General features: G+C 52.0%; 1 protein-coding gene across 2 annotated transcripts; it reads left to right on the forward strand.

Annotated features, from left to right (window-relative positions):
• The first annotated feature begins 332 nt into the window (after positions 1-332).
• On the forward strand, positions 333-20,781 carry LOC119099749 (protein ABHD8). 2 transcript variants are annotated; one of them, XM_037222808.1, is made up of 10 exons: positions 333-422; positions 4,775-4,899; positions 5,446-5,641; positions 10,981-11,448; positions 11,881-11,961; positions 17,235-17,398; positions 17,857-18,021; positions 18,328-18,424; positions 19,138-19,251; positions 19,915-20,781. In XM_037222808.1, exons 2-10 carry the CDS (start codon positions 4,781-4,783, stop codon positions 20,050-20,052), a joined length of 1,542 nt encoding a protein of 513 aa, XP_037078703.1. In that variant the 5' UTR covers positions 333-422; positions 4,775-4,780; the 3' UTR covers positions 20,053-20,781. The 2 variants fall into 2 exon arrangements, with proteins under 2 accessions (XP_037078703.1, XP_037078704.1); XM_037222809.1 differs by having other exon boundaries at positions 353-639.
• The last annotated feature ends 924 nt before the right edge of the window (positions 20,782-21,705 follow it).

The raw sequence follows: 21,705 nt of genomic DNA on the forward strand, positions 1-21,705 counted from the left end.
GTCCCGCGGGCTCGTTTTGTCCGAACATCGGCAACACGGATTTCCACCCGTCTGATGATTACACCTTTGCTTGGGATGACGGCTGCTAGTTACATAATAAATATCGCTGTCGAACTGTACGGTACAGATCCCTCCATTAGCATCGTTTCGAAAGTCAATATATCTTATTCTACCAAAACGGAACCCCATCAATTCATCGACCCGCCTCGCTGGTCGATAATTGTTAATTTTGAACTACGAAGGAAATCTCTCTTTCTAACATTGCTACCACATTATTGCCAGGAATCATTTGATACAAATGTGACTATCATGCTATAAAATCAGCGCATTAGCGACTCCGTGGAAACCCGGTCGCGTCGGCGGACGCTTCCTGACCGTGCCAATTGTCCATTAATATTGTATTCATCGGAGCATAGAACCCGGTAAAAATACGTCCTATCTTTGTGTTTTCGTGCGAGACGCCAGGAGAGTGAAAGCATCCTGTCATACATTGTACACTGACCAACCAGCCAGTCGCAACAAGTCTACCCTTTGCGCGGATGCCTGCGATCTGCGGGACATTTATGCGCTGGACCTCGCGCTCGCGTACGCCGAATTCAGGCGAGGCCAGATTACGCTGATGTTTCAACTTATTTTTGGGTGTAGATCTTTCTCATTGTCTCGCATGTAATACTTTTGCAACACTATGATTCCCAGAAATATTGGTGTTTCATACTCTGAAATTGGTAGTGGCTAGACATTGATTTCTAAGCTGTTGTATATATGGCATACATGGGCTAGAATTTTTAATGCTGTGCTGCTGCCATGCTGGATATGTTTGGTGTAATATGTATGCTTTGCTGTCTGGAAACCAGGCTGTCAAGACACTGGAATTCCTGTGAAGGTATTGACTCAGCTGGGATAATCCCCAAATTGAGTATCCCAGCATGAACACTAAATGAGGTCAGGGTGTACTTTCCTACCTAACGTTATAAAAAATCATTGTACACCATTCGTCGTGTTTAAGGCATGACATATCGTAAATAATCTCAAAACAGGTAGAATCATGCTCCTACCTTCGAATTTCAATAACTTCGATGGCGGGCCCCCGAGCGCCGCGCGCACCGCACCGCCTGGACTCCCCAGCGCCGTTTCCGCGTTGCCGTTGCATACAATATTTCTGTGTACCAAGAACTGTACAAAATGTACGAGACCAAAGTAAACCATTCGTCATGTTAAGGCAGGACAACCATAACCTAACTGCGAACCATAAAAATATTTACTAAACATAAACCGTATTTACCATAACCATATTTACCATATAAACCATATTAACTGTGAACCATACTATAAACCATAACTATAACTATAAACTATACTAAGTAAACCATACTATAACTATAAACCATATTTACTGCAAACCATAAAAAATGTACCAGGACAAGGTAGCAAGAATCCATGAAATTTGATCCTCGACACCAACGGGACCATGGGTTGCAGGGGGATTGGGTGGGGAATGTAAAGCAAAATGAGAACATGGCAGCTAAATAAAAGCTCACTATATGGCACCTATATATGGCATGGAACATGGATGCCAATGAGATGCTGGGTTGAAGGGGATATAGGGTGGGGAGGTTGGTTAGGTTAGGTTAGGTTAGGTTAGGTTAGGTTAGGTTAGGTTAGGTTAGGTTAGGTTGGGTTGGGTTGGGTTGGGTTGGGTTGGGTTGGGTTGGGTTGGGTGGGTTGGGTGGGTTGGGTTGGGTTGGGTTGGGTTGGGTTGGGTTGGGTTAGGTTAGGTTGGGCCAGGTCAGGTCAGGTCAGTCTAGCTTAGCTTAGCTTAGCTTAGGTTCTGGTCTATTCTCAGATAGGTTAGGTTAAGTTAGGTTAGGTTAGGTTAGGTTAGGTTAGGTTAGGTTAGGTTAGGTTAGGTTAGGTTAGGTTAGGTTAGGTTAGGTTAGGTTAGGTTAGGTTAGGTTAGGTTCGGTTCGGTTCGTTCGGTTCGGTTCGGTTCGGTTCGGTTAGGTTAGGTTAGGCTAGGCTAGGCTAGGTTAGGTTAGGTTAGGTTAGGTTAGGTTAGGTTAGGTTAGGTTAGGTTAGGTTAGGTTAGGTTAGGTTAGGTTAGGTTAGGTTAGGTTAGGTTAGGTTAGGTTAGGTTAGGATATGTTCTGGACTATTCTGGCCTGCGTGTTTCATAAAAGTACCTAAACTCGATAAGAAACGATTTTGGTTGCTTTATTATTGTTACCTTGGTCCCGTACATGTTTTATGGTTCTTGATAAGCAGAAATATTGTGCTTTCGCAACAACGTAGAAACGGCGCTTGGAAGTCGAGGCAGTGCGGTGCGGGGCGTGCGGCGCTCGGGAGCTCGCTATCGTATTTATTAAAATTCGAGGGTAGGAGCATGATTCTATCTGTTTTGAAATTATTTACGATATGTTCCGCCTTAAACACGACGAATGGTTTACCTTGGTCCCGTACATTTTGTAGAGTTCTTGGTAAGCAGAAACATTGTATTTACGCAACGGCAACGCAGAAACGGCACTGGGGAGTCCAGGCGGTGCGGTGCGCGCGACGCTCGGGAGCTCGCCATCGAAGTTATTGAAATTCGAAGGTAGGAGCATGATTCTACCTGTTTTGAGATGATTTACGATATGTGCTGCCTTGAACACGACGAATGGTGTGCAATGATTTTTCTAATGTTAGGTAGGAAAGTACACCTACACCCTAAATGATCATGTCTTTTAAGTTTTGACATGATAAGCAACAGTGTGTGGATTGTTATGACAGATTTGGTCCATCAGTTTTATTTAATCTTCTCTTACCTTCTTCAGCCTGGCATAACAGGTCAGGTAGTCATGCCTGCATATATCCTATCAATATTCTCAACATATAAAAGGAATACTTTATACAAATTTAGACCACACAAATAAAGCACACAGTCCAGGATCATGATGTATATTAGATACCCTAGGCACCAAGGCTTGATCTGTGATCCACAGAGCAACACATACTTGTCTCCCTAGTTGTGTGCCTTAACTTAGCTGTACCACCCATTCCACTCATATTGTCTACTCATTTCCACTCATTCCACCCATTCCACTCATGCTGTTGCATTGTATGGAACATCAGCCTTAGTTTCCATACATATGCCTTTTCGCATTTACTGTCCGACCTACTTTCATGTGTTCATGCCAATATCTGCCTCCAAGTCACACATAACTTTGGTCCTAGCATTATTCTTGTTAGGCTATGCAACCTATGTTAATAAACTAGCATATGCTGCAGTGTGTATGACCTATATAGCCTATGTAGCCACATCCCTGATCATATTTTTAACCAATCTCATGATCCCTGCTGTGTATTGTTGAGCATTCTAAGAATAACTGTGTTGCACATCATCATTTCACATGATTTTTTCCTATATTTTGTTTATTTGCATATGCCTGACATAAAACTTCTAAAAAATATATATAAGAATATTGGAAATCATCTGACTCATTAAGGCATGACCAAATGCATGTTTACAGATCAAAGCAATAGCTGTGGCATTAATTAGGTGGTGCACCATCATGTAAGGTGGGTAATCTAATTTAGGATTACCTGACATCTTCATATATAAAAAATTCATTCACCCACATCCACTCTTACCCTGCACTTAATGATGAATATGCTGTTTCTGCTTATTTTTTTTCTTTTAATGGAACTAGACATGGAAGCAACATATTATGTTAATATAATTTTGGAGCTTAATTGTAAAAAGTGTAGGATCTTGGAACTTACATGCACAAAACTATGAGATGTTGCAACTCAACATCAGCTAACTTAACTCATGGGTGTAGAGTTTGTTGGAAAAGTTAAATGTGCATTTTGAGGCATCATGCCATGCTGGTGTCACAACTGCAAGTGGAGAGAAGATATGGCTGGGCTTAGATAAGACTCAACTGGATATTTCCAATGTGTGCTGATCATATGCTACATATCTCCTGCAGGTATTGGTTTGTTGTAAATAAGTGGTATGAAATAATGTGGTCATTCACTGAGTAGGTGCATGTAAAATAACTGATTTAGCTATAGATAAAGGTGGGTAAAAACCTGAAAAGCTCATAGTTGGATGCAATGTGTATGAATATATCACAGCAGATATAGATGCATCATGCTGTCAGAATATGTGAGTAATAGGTTAACAACATGTGAGCAAATGGTTTATAATTCCTTTTGCATAAAGCAAGTGGGAAAGTGCTGGTTACCAGGAAGCTCAGTGCTTGATAACAAGATAGTCATCATAACATTTGCCTACCCTTTTAGGGTTGAATGCTAACAAAATTATTAATTAGTGAATTATGTAATATCATCATTACCATTGACATGGATTACACAAGGCGTAGTATATTAGTGTTATGGTAGCATGTACATATGCAGCAGGTAGAGTTTGCTTTTCTGGGCACTGAACTCAGCTTGCAGCTTCCTGCAGGCTCTAGGGATGTATTGATTTTAGTGGTCTAGGCACTCCCCATCAGTTTTTCTCTCTTTGTTGATCAGTTGGAAGTGGCTATAAAATATAGCTTTCCATGTTTTGATTTTCCTTGACAATTAAGCACTCATTCGGCATGGAATATCTAACAGAAATGTGCTCTGGCTGGCCCAAATATGATTGGTTCAGTGTTTTTTTCTTCAATATGCACATTATCATGCTCAGCTATACAAACTGAGCACTGTCATGGTTGGCACATGCTAAAGTGTAACTGGTATCATTGTGATCCCCAAGCCCATCACCCCCTTGTTCGTCTTTTGACAGATTGAGATGAGCTCTCCGCCACCACAGAGCCTTTACAATGATCTTTGTGAGGGAGCAGAGGTGGCGTGCGCTCGTCTGTCCCGCACCTGCGGCATGCTGGCCGACCTGGCCTGCCCCTGCTTCAGGTGAGCTCTGTCGTGGCCCTGGAATGTCCTCACCCCAGTAGGATGGAGGTCTGTGCGTCACCTCGCTGTGTATGCTGATGACTGATTCCATTTGCTTGGTCACAGTGTCCTGAGTAGCTGCAACTGTGTGAACTAGCGAAGTTGTACGGCTGTTTCCATTGGACACCGAACAAGGTTCTTACGAGCACAGATGACGAATGTCATCTGTGTTTGGCTTTGATATTGTCTATTTATGGAATCATACATTGGTGAATATTCCATTGAGATGTGTTCTTCGTATTCGCGATGAATCGCTGAATGAAGTGTACTTGATGAGATAATGTTGCCCTGTGGCAAAATTATGTTGCTTAAAAAATAAATGCACGAACATGAAGCACAAATGCACGAGCATGACGCACGAAGTCTGATGTTCCCAGACGCATTGGCGCACTGCTGATCCCAGACGTAACCATCGCCTGATGACCCCAGACATAACCACCGTCTGATGATCCCAGATGTAACCACTGCCTGATGATCCCAGACGTAACCACTGCCTGATGATCCCAGACGTAACCACCGCGTGACACCATCGCCGGTTAAGACTGCCAACCTGGAGTTTGTGGAGGTGGCTCCCCACAATCGGCTCCGCGTGCTGCACGTGCTGCCATACCAGCTACCGGCGTCGGACGAGCCGGACCGGCCGGGCAGCGACACGCCGGACGGTGACGTAACCACCAGCGACTTCTGGTTCAACCACTGGCAGGTCAGTGGTTAGGCCGCTCGCCTGCGAGCCTGTTATGGTCTCTTCAAACGTGTTGGACTTGTCTCAATGACATGCGCAACATGGGCAATTGTTAGGTGGGGGAGGGGAGGTGGTATCAAAGACGCATCCTGACCTTATCCTTGTATTATCTACCTCATCTTGGCGATTGGGGTACACGTTCCATGATCATTTTACATGCGAAGGTCCACTGATGTAGCGTTTGTGTACTTGAAAGTTTGCAGGCAATGGTTTGGGTCACACCTGATGTTGTCTTAGACAAAATCAAAGAAATTGTGACGAATTACTACTTTGGCAGCTGCAGCCAAAGCATTGCAAAAAACGCAAAAAATGTTGGATGATGCTCATCAAGCTCGTGCACCTGTATGCCAATCATTTCCAAATCCTTTTCAATCTCGTCTACTGCGTCTTTTATTCGGAATCAGTTTCGGAGGGAGTGACATCGGTGGCTTCCCGATGGATTACTGGCGCACCTGCGGATCAGACAGCTTTGGGATATCCCGGTGAGCCATCACCGGTACATCACCTACCTCCAGACGTGCTTTTTTGTTGTAGTTGCTTAGATGTGTCACCAATGATTTTAAAGAGCAAACTCGAAAATGAACCCGTAGTTGGCAGTCGAGACCACGTGATGACTCGTACGCATCGACCGACACTTGTGCCAGTACGATTGCCTCTTGTCCGCAAGGTGCACCGGGTTCGCCCGGAGTAAGGCGGAGTAAGTAGCGTCCCCTCGGGTTCCAGCTCAGGTACCGGGCGGACAGCGCAAGCTGTTCATTTTAGGGCCTAGCGATCCTGCCGGCACGTGAGTTCTTCCTCGTTGTCCCGCCCGCTTCCTCCCATCACCGGCATTCCCTCATCCCGCCCTCTGATCACTCTTCATCCATCGCTTTATCGGGGTCGTCGTGCCCCCTGCAGTGCCCGCGCCCTCGGACTGATCGGATCCTGGCGGCTGAACGACGTGCCGTTCTGTTGAGTAGCGTGTGCTAACACTCCACTTTGACCAGGATATTTGTGGGTGCGGGGATCCCGTAGAACCCCATACGGGTCTAGCGGCTTGTCGCCTGTGCTGCGGCTTGCTGCCCCCCCCCCCCCCCGCCGCCCGGGGGTCTTCACGTGGGATGCTCGTCCGGGCGCGGTGGCTTAAGGAGTCAGGGGGCGATGGCGCTGAACCACGGTCAGGGCGGGACGGATATGACCAGGGCAGCCGGTGCGCCCTAAAGCCCAGATCATCCTCGGCATCGGCCAGAGCGGGGAGGAGCTTCTCAGGCGAGGGCTCCGATGGCGCTCGTGACGCGGTGCTTTGTCACCTCCCACATCCATCTCTGGGCCTTTCTCAACACATTCAACTTCGTTTGGCGGGATGACGACTTCCCACTGATATGGAGAGAGGACATTACTATACCTCTACTTAAGGTCGGGAGGAGAATGAAAGGCCCAAGCAAATGCCGCCCCATAGTGTTCACGTCTTTCCCTGCAAGTTACTTGAAAAGTGGCAAACTCTCGCGTTATGTGGTACTTAGAATAGGACGGCATGCTTTCTAAGTTCTAATCTTTTAGGCTTGGATCCGTCGGTACGCAGAGGTTTTAGGCCTAAGCGACATATGGCCACCATTTTCTCCGACATCGGCAAACCATATGGTACGGCATGTATACGCAGTGATTCTCATGAAACTCCACAAATGTGACATGCGTGGGCATATGGCACATTTTCCTCATGGACCTGTCATTGACAGTCCTACTAGGTTCAGCACTGTCTGACATTTACCGTCATGAACACGGCGTCCCGTGGGGCAATGCAGTCGCATTTCGCTTGTTTTAGTGATAAATAAGTGGGAGCGTGCCTTCCGCCGTGTGTGGGAACCTCACCTGTCGTCCACCCAGCAGTTGCGTGCTGCAGGCACGCTATTGCCGACTATTGACAACTATTGCCGCGCAACTGCAGATGTGTGTGGGCAGCTTGGGGAGATGGGGCTCTCGCAACGGCCTCAGGTGGTGTACATCTAAAGTGATGATTGCGCACCGTGTGGGAAGCGGAAAATGACATGGACCCGCGGATGTACATGCACGGCGAGGATAGGCCAGTCTCTGCGTCGCGGTCTTCGAAATATTGTTGGACGAGAAGCTAACGCAAGTAACTATCACCTTAAGGCAGCTCAGAAAAAGGTGCTACATGGATTTGAACATTCTCAAAGTCGTTACCAAGATTATGTGTGGTGCTGATCTCAGAATACTGTTTTTCTATACAGGGGACGCATCCTATCCTGGCATGAATATGGCTGTCAAGGTTTTCAGTTGGCAGGTGCCTCAGCAAAACGCCCTCCTGATGCAGTCCGCCACGAAGGAATGTGCATGGGATACCGGAGTACCGGGTCGTTTGGAGCCAGTCCCATCTCCAATCCCTTGGTTGAGGCGAATAAACCGCCACTGTCCTTTTGACGCGAAATGCTCAGTGCACGGTATGCCCTAAAATCTGCACATGTTCGTGCACATCCTGCCTTTCGCAGCACCTTTTCGTGTCATTTAATCCATATGTTCGAAAGTGGCACGGCCAGCTCACCAGGGCCTATATGTATGAGGGTCAGGAGTCTGCCTTTGCTAAGATCGACGACTGCTGAGGACTTTCGATCTGAGTTTCTCCAACGCATCGGCGCTGGGTACGAAACATATTTCCACATATACACGAATGGCTCAAGGTCCGAAGCAGGTACAGGATACAGTGTGGCGTGCGACAGCTGGACAAAATGTTTAACGATGTCTCCTTTCTTTTCTATTTTTACCACTGACTTGTCTGCAATCAAGCAGGCATTAGCCTCTGCGGAGAAGTAACGAGCGGAATGGTTCCTCATTTTGTCTGACCCTTTGGGCAGTATTCTAGTCATCCATCATTTGGTAATAGATCACGTCGTAGTTGACCAAATCTTGTAACGTATTGCATCCCCTTGTCTTCGGCTTGGTGTCTGAACCCACCGGCATTGCTGGAAACGAGGGAGCGTAAACTGCGGAAAAGGATGGATCAGTCAAAACTCACTTTAGTTCTTCCGAAGCGCCGTTTTCTGATTTCAAGCAGGGGTTGTCTCTTCGCGTAAAGGCAGATTAGTGTGACCACGCGTTTCCATTGCTCTTGTTCTGGCTCAGTGCCCACACTTCGCCACCGAACGTTATCGTCGCTGGTTGCCATTTGCAGCATCGATGGCCCGTGTTCCCTCACAGGCGACGACCCCACTAGTGACGTTAGAGCCGTTCCTGCGGCGACAGTGACTTCGAGATATTCCATTCGCCCAGACATCCTCGGACGCCACACGACTCTGGCTGAAAGTAACCTGGCGCACTGAGTTTGCCTGAGCAGCGCTGTTATCACTCATGGTTAGCGGCTACGTGCGAGATGCTTTGCATTTGGGGTCTGGCGAGTGTTCCCTTTGCCCACCTTTTTGTGGGGCACGATTTAGGAAACCCATAACATGGCCTGGTTGTACAGGTACACATATCACCATAGTTCGGGTGCAAAATGGCCGTTGCTGTCGGCATGTCCGTATGCCCGAATAGCTACCTGCGATTGTCTTTGTTTTTCCCCTTCAGAATATGTTAGCCGCGCGCCGCTGCAACACTGAGGAGTCCAGATCTGAACCCGGTTTGGGCTCCTTATTTCAGTGTCTTTTCTCTGTAATCGGGAAGTTTTCCATGTCAATGTCATGGGATTTGCGACGCTTTGTGTGCAATTCAGTAAGAACCAACTTGGTGGATGGCTTGCAAGAAAATGCGTTAAAAAATACACCTCAATGTTTTTTCTCGGAATTGCCTACCTTATTCCTGAACACTGCATGAGCCTGCGACCAGTGATTGCAAATATATTACCTTAGGCAGAGCATGCCGGCCAGCGCGGGCTCCGGCACCTCAGTTGAGAATGTGCGATAGGTTGTGTAAGACTCGACGGCCTGCGGCCTGCGTCGCTCGTTATCAGCCGCGCTCACAAGCACCATGCTAGATTTACGTAGCCCATCAGTTGTCCAAGCATAGGTAGTGATCAGGTACTTTTCGAAGTGCTTGTATTAACTCTGCGTCGTTGCAAGGAAACGAATGGAGTGAAAGAAGCACCGCTCTCAGACGTTAGCGACGTCCTGCTGTTTGTTATGTGACCCGTCGGACCTGCTCTGTCGTGCTCCGTCTGACCTGTGTACGTTCTCAGGCCTGTTCTGCGCGACCCGCTCCGTCAGGCCTGTTGCGTGTGACCCGCTCCGTCAGACCTGTTACATGTGTCCCGCTCCGTCAGGCCTGTTGCGTGTGACCCGCCACGTCGGGCCCGTTGCGTGGGACCCGCTCCGTCAGACCTGTTACATGTGTCCCGCTCCGCCAGACCTGTTCCGTGTGACCCGCTCCGCCAGACCTGTTCCGTGTGTCCCGCTCCGCCAGACCTGTTCCGTATGACGTGCTCCGTCAGACCTGTTCCGTGTGACCCGCTCCGTCACACCTGTTACATGTGCCGCGCTCCGTCAGGCCTGTTCCGTGTGACCCGCCACGTCGGGCCCGTTGCGTGGGACCCGCTCCGCCAGACCTGTTCCGTGTGACCCGCTCCGTCAGACCTGTTCCGTGTGACCCGCTCCGTCAGACCTGTTCCGTGTGACCCGCTCCGTCAGACCTGTTACATGTGCCGCGCTCCGTCAGACCTGTTACACGTGACGTGCTTCGTCAGACCTGTTCCGTGTGACCCGCTCCGTCAGACCTGTTACAGGTGACCTGTTCCGTCAGGCCTGTTACATGTGACCCGCTCCGTCAGACCTGTTCCGTGTGTCCCGCTCCGCCAGACCTATTCCGTGTGACGCGCTCTGTCAGGCCTGTTGTGTGACCCGCCACGTCGGGCCCGTTGCGTGGTACCCGCTCCGCCAGACCTGCTCCATGTGTCCCGCTCCGCCGACCTGTTCCGTGACCCGCCCCGCCAGACATGTTCCGTGTGACCCGCTCCGTCAGACCTGTTCCGTGTGACCCGCTCCGTCAGACCTGTTCCGTGTGACCCGCTCCGTCAGACCTGTTACATGTGCCGCGCTCCGTCAGACCTGTTACACGTGACGTGCTTCGTCAGACCTGTTCCGTGTGACCCGCTCCGTCAGACCTGTTACAGGTGACCTGTTCCGTCAGGCCTGTTACATGTGACCCGCTCCGTCAGACCTGTTCCTTGTGACCCGCTCCGTCAGACCTGTTCCGTGTGACCCGCTCCGTCAGACCTGTTACACGTAAGCTGCTACGTTAGGCCTGTCTGACCTGGTCTGTGAAGCCTGTTACTTGTTGGTTTGAGCCGACCTCACGCCGTCCTCCACCACACGCAGGGCCCGCACATCACGGCCGCCGGCCCTCCGCGCCGCAAGGCCTCCACCAACACGTTCGGCCCGGCGGACGCGGCCGGCCGGGCACGCAAGACGTCCATGAGCGCCGTCGTGTCGCCGGCCGAGGCGACCGTGCGTCAGCTGCTGGACCAGATGGTGGACGCGGCGGTGGGCGGCGCCGCGTGCGCGCCGTCGGCCGAGCCGCTGCCGGAAGAGCACGAAGAGGAGGAGGAGGAGGAGGAAGCGGTAGACGGTTTCGCCAACCCGGCGTACGAGCCGAACGCCGACGATCCGGCCGACGCGGCCGTCCGGCTGCCGGACGCCACGCTGGACGCCACGGAGACGGACGAGGAGGGCGAGGGTGAGGGACCGGGAGCACCACCGCCGCCGCCGCCGTCGCCACCGCCACCACAGCCGCCGCCGCCGCCGCCGGCGGCGCCCAAACACCAGACGGCGGCCGTTGATAGTAAGGTAAGCCACGCCCCGCCGCCCGCATGCCCCGGCCGTCCCACCCACAGGGCTCAGCCAGGCTGGTGGCCGCTGACGCCCGTGCTGTGCGGCCCGCTTGTTCAGCTCTTGATCCCACGAGCCTCCCTGAGCAGGCTGGGCTGGAGCTGGGAGTCGGGCAGGAGACGTCGGCGTGCAACCTTCGTCAAGCGGCCGCGCCGGTTGTCCTGTTTCTCGCTGCTTGCAAATGGATGTCTGTGTCTCGCTTTTGCTGATGTGGGAAGATGGCTGCTGTTAACGCCTAGCATCGTGGGTTTATGTTTGGCTGCCATTTGACTCCGCCCGCTGGTGCTACTCCGTTGGTTGTTAGTTTGTTAAGGCGTTTTGCCGTCATGTATTGGCACGGCTGCTATGTTTGGTGTATAAGATGGTGCTGTCACGGTGCTTTACTGTCAGACCCCGCTGCTTTTCTTCCTGCACGGCGTTGGGGGATCGGCTGAGGTCTGGACGTCACAGATCAAGTACTTCTCCAAACTGGTGAGATCCGCATGCCAGATTGCTCTAAAAATAACACGTTCCTAATCACAAGTCATGACATCGCAGAATTTCAGGAACAAGTGACGATATTTTCTATCATGGTTTTCTAATATTCAGTTTTCCGGCGTTCGTGAATCCGGTCCACTGCTTTCTTCATCAAAGCTGTGTAGGCGACTTAGATGTGGCCTGGCTATTACCAAGAAAGAGACACGATTGTACATGGACGTGGTTCCATGCAACGCACATCTATGGAATGTGTTGAAGGCTGCCTCTAGCTGTTACCTTCACCAACACGGATCGAAGAGTGTCACGCCATGATGCAATACCCTGGCCTAGCCGTTCCCTTGCAGGGGTACGAGTGCGTGGTGCCATGGTGCTGTACCCGGCCCCCGACGGCGTGCCTCGCCGCCGGCAGGGGTGCGGTAGCTCCGCAGGAGCACCGGCCTCAGATGGGTTAGGGCAGTGGCGTCCCCTCGGGGCCCGGCTCAGGGAACGGGTGGACAGCACCAGCTGTTCATTTCAGGGCCTAGCGACCCTGCCGCTACGTGAGCTCCTGCTCGTTGTCCCGCTGGCCCTCTCCCAATCACCCGCATCCCCACATCGCCTTCTCTTGCCACTCGTCATTTTCGTTTTATCAGGGTCGCCGTACCCCCTCACTCGTGTCCCCGGGTTGATCGGATCTTGGTGGCCGAAGGGCACGTCTTGCGGGTCGGGCACGGCGCGTACCAACACTCCGCTTTGGCCAGGATATCTGAGGCGCTTTATGTTCTTGCTTGAGATCTCAAGTCGGTCATATTTTTTCATATCCGCCAGATACGGCGGAGCATGTATGAGCATCTTCGCCCCGTCATGGAGATGAATCTCGAGTTTGGTAAAGGATTTGCTTTCGCCGCAAAAGCCGTTTCCAGGAAGTTGTGCTTTGTGGGCTTCGATTGGGTCATACGTGCGCAACGCACTCGTTTTTCTTGATGCGCCAGGATATTCCGCAGTGTGACAGATGTGGGACTGGCTGGGAAAGACCATGATATCATCTTGGACCGACGCCATGAAGCGGAAAGGTGGTGGTGTTTTGTCGTCAGCGCCGCTCCGTCGGCTGATTGGTCGTGATCATCACGCCTGTTACGAAGTCGCAAATCTACTGGCATTTTTAGCACCCACTGACTTCAGCATTATTTATGCTCGACCCACACTGTACGTACACATGTGGAACCTTCTAGAGTGTCCCATATTGGAGGGCATATTTCAAAAACGTAGTCTAATGAAAGCTAGGACCAGTTACGTCTAATAATATCACTTGGTAGCCAAATGCAGCACTGTCAAGACAATAAGCATATTAATTTAATTCTTTTCGAGTCTAAATTCCGCTGCCAACGCTTTGTAACCGCACTAGGCTTCTTCCCTGCAGCTGTCGCGACCACCGTCGTCAGGGCAGCCGCCGTGGTACTTCTACTTGTGCGAATAAACAAAAAGTTTGTGATTGGCCCAGCGGGCCGCAAGGGCCTGCTACTGAGAAGTGCATTGGTTGAAGTTTGTTTGTTTGAACCAGTTTGAACCAGTTTGAACAAGTTTGAACCAGCGCGTCACTTTGGACCATGTGGTGCTCCCATTTCCAAAGCCAAAGTGCGATTCGAAAAGAGCTTTAGTGGTAAACACTTTGATTTCCATAGGGAGAAATCAAAGCCATAGAAAAACGTTTCATTGAGTCCATGGGATGATAGCTGCATGTTCGCATATATGTCTGTCTGAACAGAGCGTGTCAAGCTTTTGTAACATTTCTTACGCAAACATTTTGACAAATTACTGTGTTGCACACATTGCAGAACATGTGCGCTGGAAAAAGCAGGGCAAATTGAATATGTTACCTTCATAGTTATGAGCAAGGAGTCCAATGAGACTTCCCCCGTAAAAGCGACTACTTCAAATCGAATTTCTGTGCCATTCAGAAGGATTTCGAGAAAACTGGTATTATTGATCGAATCTTACGCCTCTGACTGAACAACAAGTGAAAAGCGCAAACGAGCTGGTACGCTCCCTTCAAAAGTAGCTGACCACCTGCATGGCCTGCATCTGCAGACATAGGTGGTTGTTTTGGAGTGGGTGTAAAATGACTTCGATGCCGACGTTCGTTTCCCAAGCGGTGACCACCACCGTACAGGGTGCTGACTCGTTCAGAGCTAGAGTGCAGGTATCAGGCCTGTGACTCAGCGCGTGATTCAGCTAAACGCGATCTGGACACAACACACTTCGACTGCACGCGCTTGCGACCAGGGTGTTCCGAAGCATCCCCATCGGCAGTGTTCTGGCCGAGGCAAACAAGCCGTCTTTGGCACCCGGACGCGCGATGTTCAGTTCGCGCTATTGCCTGAGGGCTGCTCATTGTCCGACACGCCCGGCAGCTTAGAGAATTATCCCCGGTGTCGGACCCAGCTGTTGACATCAGGCGGAGTCAGTGCTTCTTAGGCCATTTGTGTGCGAGCTGACGAAAGGTTTCAAGACGCGGGCATGAGGCCGGAGGATGTCACTGCACCCAGAGGACCAGCCTGCCCACCTTTGACATTGCGGCACCTGTCTGTGAGGTAGATCTGTGCGCGCCGGGGGAAAGATGCACGACTGCTGAGGAGTTCCGCCACGAGTTTTGTCGCGTGTGAATATTAAGCACCATACGTACGTACGTAGCATACACAGATGGTTACAAATGTGCAAAGGTCACAGGATTCGGTGTTGTCTGGCGACTGGACTATGTCTTAGGCTGTCCCAGCACCGCTCGATGGTCACGGCTGAGCTTTGTGCCGTAAGACAGGCGTTGGTGTATGCTGAGGAACACCGAGAGAATCACCCGCTGCTTGGTTCAGTGTTAACCCCGCGGCAGGGCGGACACTCACCAGTTGCTGTCAGGAGCCGTCGGGGGAAAGCCCACCGAAGGCAGGCTTGAACCATGGGCCTCCAACCTATGTTGGCACGCGCACTAACCAACCTCGCTACCGAAATGGTCAGACACCGCCTTGGCCGACCAAATCGTAGGGCAAGTGGTGTCACTTTGAAAGAGCGGAAGGCAAGTCGTGTTTGCATGTATTTGGGGCACACCGCGGGCTTGTCAGAAACGAGAGAGCCGACACTGCTTCTAAGGAGGGCGCAGCCGGTCTGGACGCCGCTCCGCTCGGGCACCATACTCTGATTTAGATGAGTTGCTGTCTGCTGGCGTTAAAGGGAATGTCCCACTTTTGGAGGTATTAATGCAAGCATTAGATAGGACGGAATAAACTCGCTGGCAGCACGATTTCTTTGTGTAGTAAGTATGCTCCTCAGTACGTCATTGTTTGATTACGTCATCGTTCCTTGCACAACATTGATTGAGAGTCAATTGACGTCTATTTTATGAGGACATTGTGCTCACCAACGCGAGATCTGAGCGACCCAATAGTTATCGACCTGGATCGCCGCATGGTCAATAGAATGACAGGATTTTAATGAACGCTATTATTACGTCATGGTATCCTGTGTGACCTTTAAACAGTCCGCTCGAAATGATCCGCACATCCGCGCCGCCCCCTTGCACCGGCGTGTAGCTTGCCAACTAGAGGGTTTTAGGTCTGAATAAGGGCAGGGCTGTGAACTGCACTGAATGAGCTTCAAGATAGGCATGTCAATCCATACAATTTTGGAACACTCCCATTAAGAACCGCTGGCAACATGCCTGGAACCAGCTCAGTATGGACGACGGCAGCAATGCCAGACACGATCAGTTCCATTAAAGGCAAGATAGGTGGCTGGCAATGTTCCCGTCTGGGCCACAGTAAGGAAGAAGCTAGTCTGTTGTCACCGTACAGGCCATCCGTATGAAACCCAGAGTTATGTTCTTTCTGGAGTTCAAGCACCCAAGTGTCCTCGCTGTGATCACAGACTGTCGGTCTTCCACATGCTCGAACAGTGTCGCTGTCTGGAAACTGAGTAAGTCGATAACTTGGCCCTAACATTCTACGGTGACTCTCTCTCTGCTGCTTCCTATCAGCGAGGATCCCATCTGTTATACTTATCATTACTCTCACTCGAGGTGGTTTTAAATTGCACGAAGCGTGTGAACGTAAATATTATATTCGCCCGCTTGACGCCCCCTCGCGTAGTAAGACACGAGCTCTTATGTGCATGATCCAGGGTGATGGTTTAGCGCGTCTATAGCGCGTAACGCCCGCCCCCACCGAACTCATGATGGATGCATTGCTCAGTAGTGGACGCCAAATGGCCCAGGTTTTCGACGTGAGGCGGTTATACCGCACGGCTGGTCTTGACAGAGCCGTACAATCAACAAGGGCTTGTTGGTCCACACACATTCCGAAGTTGCGAGCTCACTTCGGGATGCATGTATCATTTTGGGTTCGTGCACCGGACGTTTTCCGTCATCTTCGGGGATGACCCGAGGTTGATCAAGGATGGCTATATTTCCCATCTTTTGAAGACGCACGGTTGCATGCCATATATGTGACGCAACCCCGTCCCCTTGCTGCTGTCACTCATCCGTTTATTAAGAAGTAAGTTGTGGGCGCGATATGATCAAGACAACCAGTGCGCGTTCTAACAAAATGCATCATCATCAGTATCCGTAGTCAAAGCGTCCCAAAAATTCAAATATGGTGGTATGAGAACGTGGCGTCGTGGTGCCGCCCTCCCACCTCGCACTCCTCCGCTGCCCGGGGGTACGAGCGCGTGGCGTCATGTTGTCACCCTCCTACCCCGCACTCCTCCGCTGCCCGGGGGTACGAGAGCGTGGCGTCATGGTGTGACCCCTCTACCCCGCACCCCTCCGCTGCCCAGGGGTACGAGAGCGTGGCGTCATGGTGTGGCCCATCTACCCCGCACCCCTCCGTTGCCCAGGGGTACGAGAGCGTGGCGTCATGGTGTGACCCCTCTACCCCGCACCCCTCCGCTGCCCAGGGGTACGGGAGCTTGGCGTCATGGTGTGACTTATCTACCCCGCACCCCTCCCGAGAGCGTGGCGTCATGGTGTCACCATCCTACCCCGCACTCCTCCGCTGCCCAGGGGTACGAGAGCGTGGCGTCAGGGTGTCACCCTCCTACCCCACTCCTCCGCTGCCCAGGGGTACGAGAGCGTGGCGTCATGGTGTCACCCTCCTATCCCGCACTCCTCCGCTGCCCGGGGGTACGAGAGCGTGGCGTCAGGGTGTCACCCTCCTACCCCGCACTCCTCCGCTGCCCAGGGGTACGAGAGCGTGGCGTCATGGTGTCACCCTCCTACCTCACATTCCTCCGCTGCCCAGGGGTACGAGTGCGTGGCGCCGGACCTGCTCGGACACGGCTTCTCGTCGGCGCCCAGCTCGCCGCGTCACTACAGCTTCCAGTGGATGCTGGAGCACGTGCGCAGCGTCTTCAAGAAGTACGCCACGAGCCGGCGCCGTGTGGTGGTCATCGGACACTCCTACGGGTATGGCGGAGGCGGAGGCGGAGGTTACACGGCATAGAGAGCCGATAACATTAGAACAACATGCTTTGCACTCGAGCCCCGCGCCTTTTGTACCGTCCCTACGGTGACAGGCGGCGTGGAGTTGGACCGTGACAGATTTATGCGCTCATGTGCACCGCAGCAAGTACTTATGCTGCACTTGAGGTACTTAAGTGATTGCAGTTGTCGTAAACGCGAGGCAAACATTTGGTTGGGGTAAAAGGTCCAAGCAGATTATAACAACTCAAATGCTCAGAAATAATGGATCAGCACCATGGCAGCGCTCACGCTCGAAAATCCTCTCATATGTTAGACCAACGGATGGTGGCGGCGGGTCAGAGCCCATGACCGGCTAATCTCGATACGTGGCCTCCGGCCGGCGGTGATCACCACCGGTCGTGCCCCGGCCCGCCGGTGCTGACGCTCCCTGTGGTCGGCAGCTCGTCGTTCGCGTCAGTGCTGGCACGGGAGTATCTGAACGTGGTGCTGCTGGTGCTGGTGTCGAGCGGCGGCCCGACGCCACTGGCCGCGCCCACCGACGTCTTCTCGCTGCCCATCTGTCTGCTCACCTGTCTCAAGCCGCTGCTCATCTGCGGCTTCAAAACGTGAGCGCTTCGATCGGCGTGGCGGCCTGCCGAGCCGCGCGTGCCAGCGGGGATCTCGGGCCGCACCGACCTCGCCACTCTCTCCCTCCCTCCCGTTTCCCGGGCCCAGTCAAGGCGAGCTCGGAGGTCTCCTGTCGCCGTGTACTGCGCCGGCACGCCGCGGTCTCGCCGTCCTCCAGCCGCCAGCTGGCCGTGTTCGGCCGCGATCTCGCCAGACGTGCCTCGCCAGACGTTCTCTGTCTGACGTGCCCTGACTGACGTGCCCTGTCTGATGTGTTCAATCTGACGTGCCCGTCCGCTTCGCAGTCGGGAGATGTTCTACACGCCGCGTGGCAAGCTGATCGAGGTGGAGAAGGGGTTCGACGTGCCTTCGTACGTGCTGAGCCACACCATGCGCGGCCAGGTGAGTAGCTCGGGCCGGGGCGGTGGTCATGGTCCGTCAGTGGGCGGACGGTACCGGCCAGGTGAGTGGCTCAAGCCAGGGCGGTGGTCACGGTCCCGTCAGTGGGCGGACGGTACCGGCCAGGTGAGTGGCTCGGGCCGGGGCGGTGGTCGCGGTCCCGTCAGTGGGCGGACGGTACCGGCCTGACTTGGCGATCGGGATGGCCCAGAACAGATTGTGTTGCCTTAAACAGCGTAAACAGCAGTGCAATACTCTGCACACGTCCGACGGGCTGCGTGCCTGTATGAGTGCTGCTGTGGTGGACCACGGGGCTCAGAATGGCATGACCATGCAAATTTCAGACAAACGGTCGGAAGAGTGGTAGAGTGTACCTGGTGACCCGGGATGGTCAGCCCTAGAGACACTGTTTGCAAGGAATGTCCACACATGGGAAGCACGGGCATTGATTGGTATGACAGTCGTATCACCTAGGGGATAGTAATTTGAGATCACCCCTGACGACTCGTGCCACGCGTTAAGTCAACGACCCCGGGTCAGCTTTCAGAGCGCGTGGTAAACCAGTCGCCACTTCCGTCAACATAACACTGCCGAGCACTGGTTATCCTGCCGGGGAGGGCATGCACCGGAGGGCAGGCTACATCGGAAGGGTAGGCTGCATTGCTGTTGATGATGCTGTCGATGATGTGACCAGCGTGTGGCCGCGTGCGTGGCAGGTGTGGCCGGAGGGGGACCTCAGCTACCACAAACAGATCACGCTGCCCACGCTGCTCGTCCATGGCATGAAAGACAAGTTCGTCTCGCTGGTGGAGATGTGCGACATGGAAAAGGTGAGAGCCGGACTCAAGGTTCTGGTTGTGACATTTGGATAATAAGGACTTAGGTGTATTGTAGAGATAGCCTTAAAAATAATCACGTTTGGTAGACCGGAAGACCTGGTGATGGTGGATGCTTCGCAGAGTAATTTTTATTTTAACTGTTGTCCTCTTCTACCCGAGCACGGGCTTCTTTTTGTAAGCATTGCTTGCATTGTCTTCAAAGTCAGGAAACGCGCTATTTCTGCCCGACATTGGCCTACTTAGGGTTGGGTATGGCCTGGTTCCGACCGTGATTAGAATCTGTGAGATTAAAGGAAATAAGTGTGTCTTGGGGCGACACTGCGGTCATCTGCAAGATCTGTTCTGTCGAGCTTTGCCCCTCGAACCTCGTCCTCCTCGAACCTATCCTCGTGGTTGGCGAACATGCACAGGTGGTGCTCTCGTAAGGTCAGCCTCGAGACCGACTCATGGCTGGCGGCGATATTCAATTGCAAGGATTCAGGATGAAGTGGTAAGTGAGAAAAAGCATCTGTTTTTGATTTCATGGGATTTTTGCCAGCCATTGCAGTCCGCCCAGCCCATTTTGTGCCTCATGGCTCCGACTTCTGTTCCCCCTCCCCGCTTCCATTGCGGCGGCTCAGCTACACCGATACTAAACGGAGTAATCGTTTGCAGGCCATCCCACGAGCATTTCTAGAGACCATTCCGAACGCCGGCCACATGGTCATGCTGGAGGCGCCTGACGAGACCAACCGCGTGATCGGCCAGTTCCTGCGCCGGTGGCTCCATCAAACGCAGCGCCCGGCAACCTAGAGTCGGAATTTTTGTACGCAGGTGGCGTAGCTGCGGGGTCTTCTGGCCCTGGCTGTTGAATGGCATGGGCTTCCAAACAAAAAACCTCTTGTTGTTTACGCCTACAACGACCGACTGACTGTGATCTATTTGACTTGGTCATTCCACTGTTTCGTCACGCGGCGGGACTGCTACTACCGCCTTTTGAGCGTCGCCCCACGCATGAACGCTGTGATCGCCGGTCAACTGTTGTTGGTGGCCTTGTTGAGACGTGCGTTATTCGATCTAGGATAGGTTTGTTGAAGTGATCTGAACGGATCGATCTGGTTATGCGTGCCTTGATGTACGGAGCGTAATTTTACACTCAGTGTGACACAATTTTCACCCGTTGTTTTGGTGTAATGTAGCGTCCTTCTCGAAATACTGAGACCGGTTGTCGTGGTTAACCACGTATTATTTTTGTGTGGTCTGGTCTGGTTTTATATATGTATACCATTTTTTAAGAAATTGTTCCCATTCATACCCTGCGTGCGTCATTCTAACTCTTGTTCTCTTCATCAGCATTGTCTGTCAACTCGCATGTACCATAGCGGTGCGATGCGAGTCACTTCTGCACGTCGGTGTCAAGTTCATCTCCTGTTCATTTCATTATCGCACTGCGTTTTTCATCAACAGTTCAACAGTTCACTGACTGTGCCTTAAATCGGCACAACGTTGTTCACTGCCCCGGCTGGGTCTCCCCGCGTCAAAGCTCACTGGGTGGGGGTGGGGGCGGGGGCGGGGGGAGGGGGAGACTGACCAGACTTCCGAGAGGCCGAACCCATGGCTGTGGTTGTGAGAGCCCTGCCAGCCGCTGTCCTGTGACAGCTCTCCGTCCCGGTGTTGGCGGGGTTTGCCTGTGGTGAAGGATGTTCGGGGACGTTTAGCCCGTGTGGACGGGGGATGAGTGAATGAAATGGAACAACGAACCAAATATACCCGAGGCAATACAGGCGACGCAAGTTTTGGAGCGCTCGCTGTGTTGTCAGGTGGTGCCGCCGGCATCGCTTGTTTTGGAAAGTTGTGAGAGCGAGATAAGCATTTGTAAGGACTACGTGGACGCCACGTGATGTGGCCCGCAATGCATTCTATTATGTTGAATATACCTTGTGCGGTGGCCTCTGTGTCATGCGGTGTAAAGCACGTTATTCTGTGTATTCCTGTATGCTTGATGTTCTTGCAATGTCGTACACTCATCTGCGTACTCCACTTTTTTCGCTTCGTGCTCGGTTGTGCCGTGTATTTTCTGATTTTGCTATATTGTGTTGCGTTTGATTCCTCAACGTTTTATGTATTTCCTCAGCTAAATGCGTATGTCGGCGTAGTACAAATTTATAGGCAAAGTGGATTTACTTCAAATCAGACACTTGTTGCGGTTTCTGTTCCGGAAAATGTGCGTACTTCATTTATTAAGTATGTAGGAGTGTTCAAACCTGAGGAACAGATTTTGTGATGGCGCTTCATCGGCACAAAAATGGTGCAAGATGATTGCTCTTGCCCACCGTCACGGAAACAATTCAGTTTCTAACAGATTTAAATAGCTACACACTCAAAAGGTTGGTTATGCCCTTGCCTTGGTCTACCGCACTCGGTGATGCCAATAAATGGTTGTTTGCATGCTCCAGTGATGACAAA

The sequence above is a fragment of the Pollicipes pollicipes genome, unplaced genomic scaffold (genome assembly GCF_011947565.3).
Source record: "Pollicipes pollicipes isolate AB1234 unplaced genomic scaffold, Ppol_2.1 Scaffold_4881;HRSCAF=5763_pilon_pilon_pilon, whole genome shotgun sequence".
In the NCBI taxonomy this organism is placed as follows: Eukaryota; Metazoa; Arthropoda; class Thecostraca; order Pollicipedomorpha; family Pollicipedidae; genus Pollicipes; species Pollicipes pollicipes.

Coding starts and splice junctions, on each gene's coding strand:
- LOC119099749 (XM_037222808.1), top strand. CDS start 4,781: ATGAGCTCTCCGCCACCACAGAGCCTTTACAATGATCTTTGTGAGGGA. Junction 4,900..5,445: donor CTGGCCTGCCCCTGCTTCAG/GTGAGCTCTGTC, acceptor TGATGATCCCAG/ACGTAACCACCGCGTGACAC. Junction 17,399..17,856: donor GTCATCGGACACTCCTACGG/GTATGGCGGAGG, acceptor TGTGGTCGGCAG/CTCGTCGTTCGCGTCAGTGC.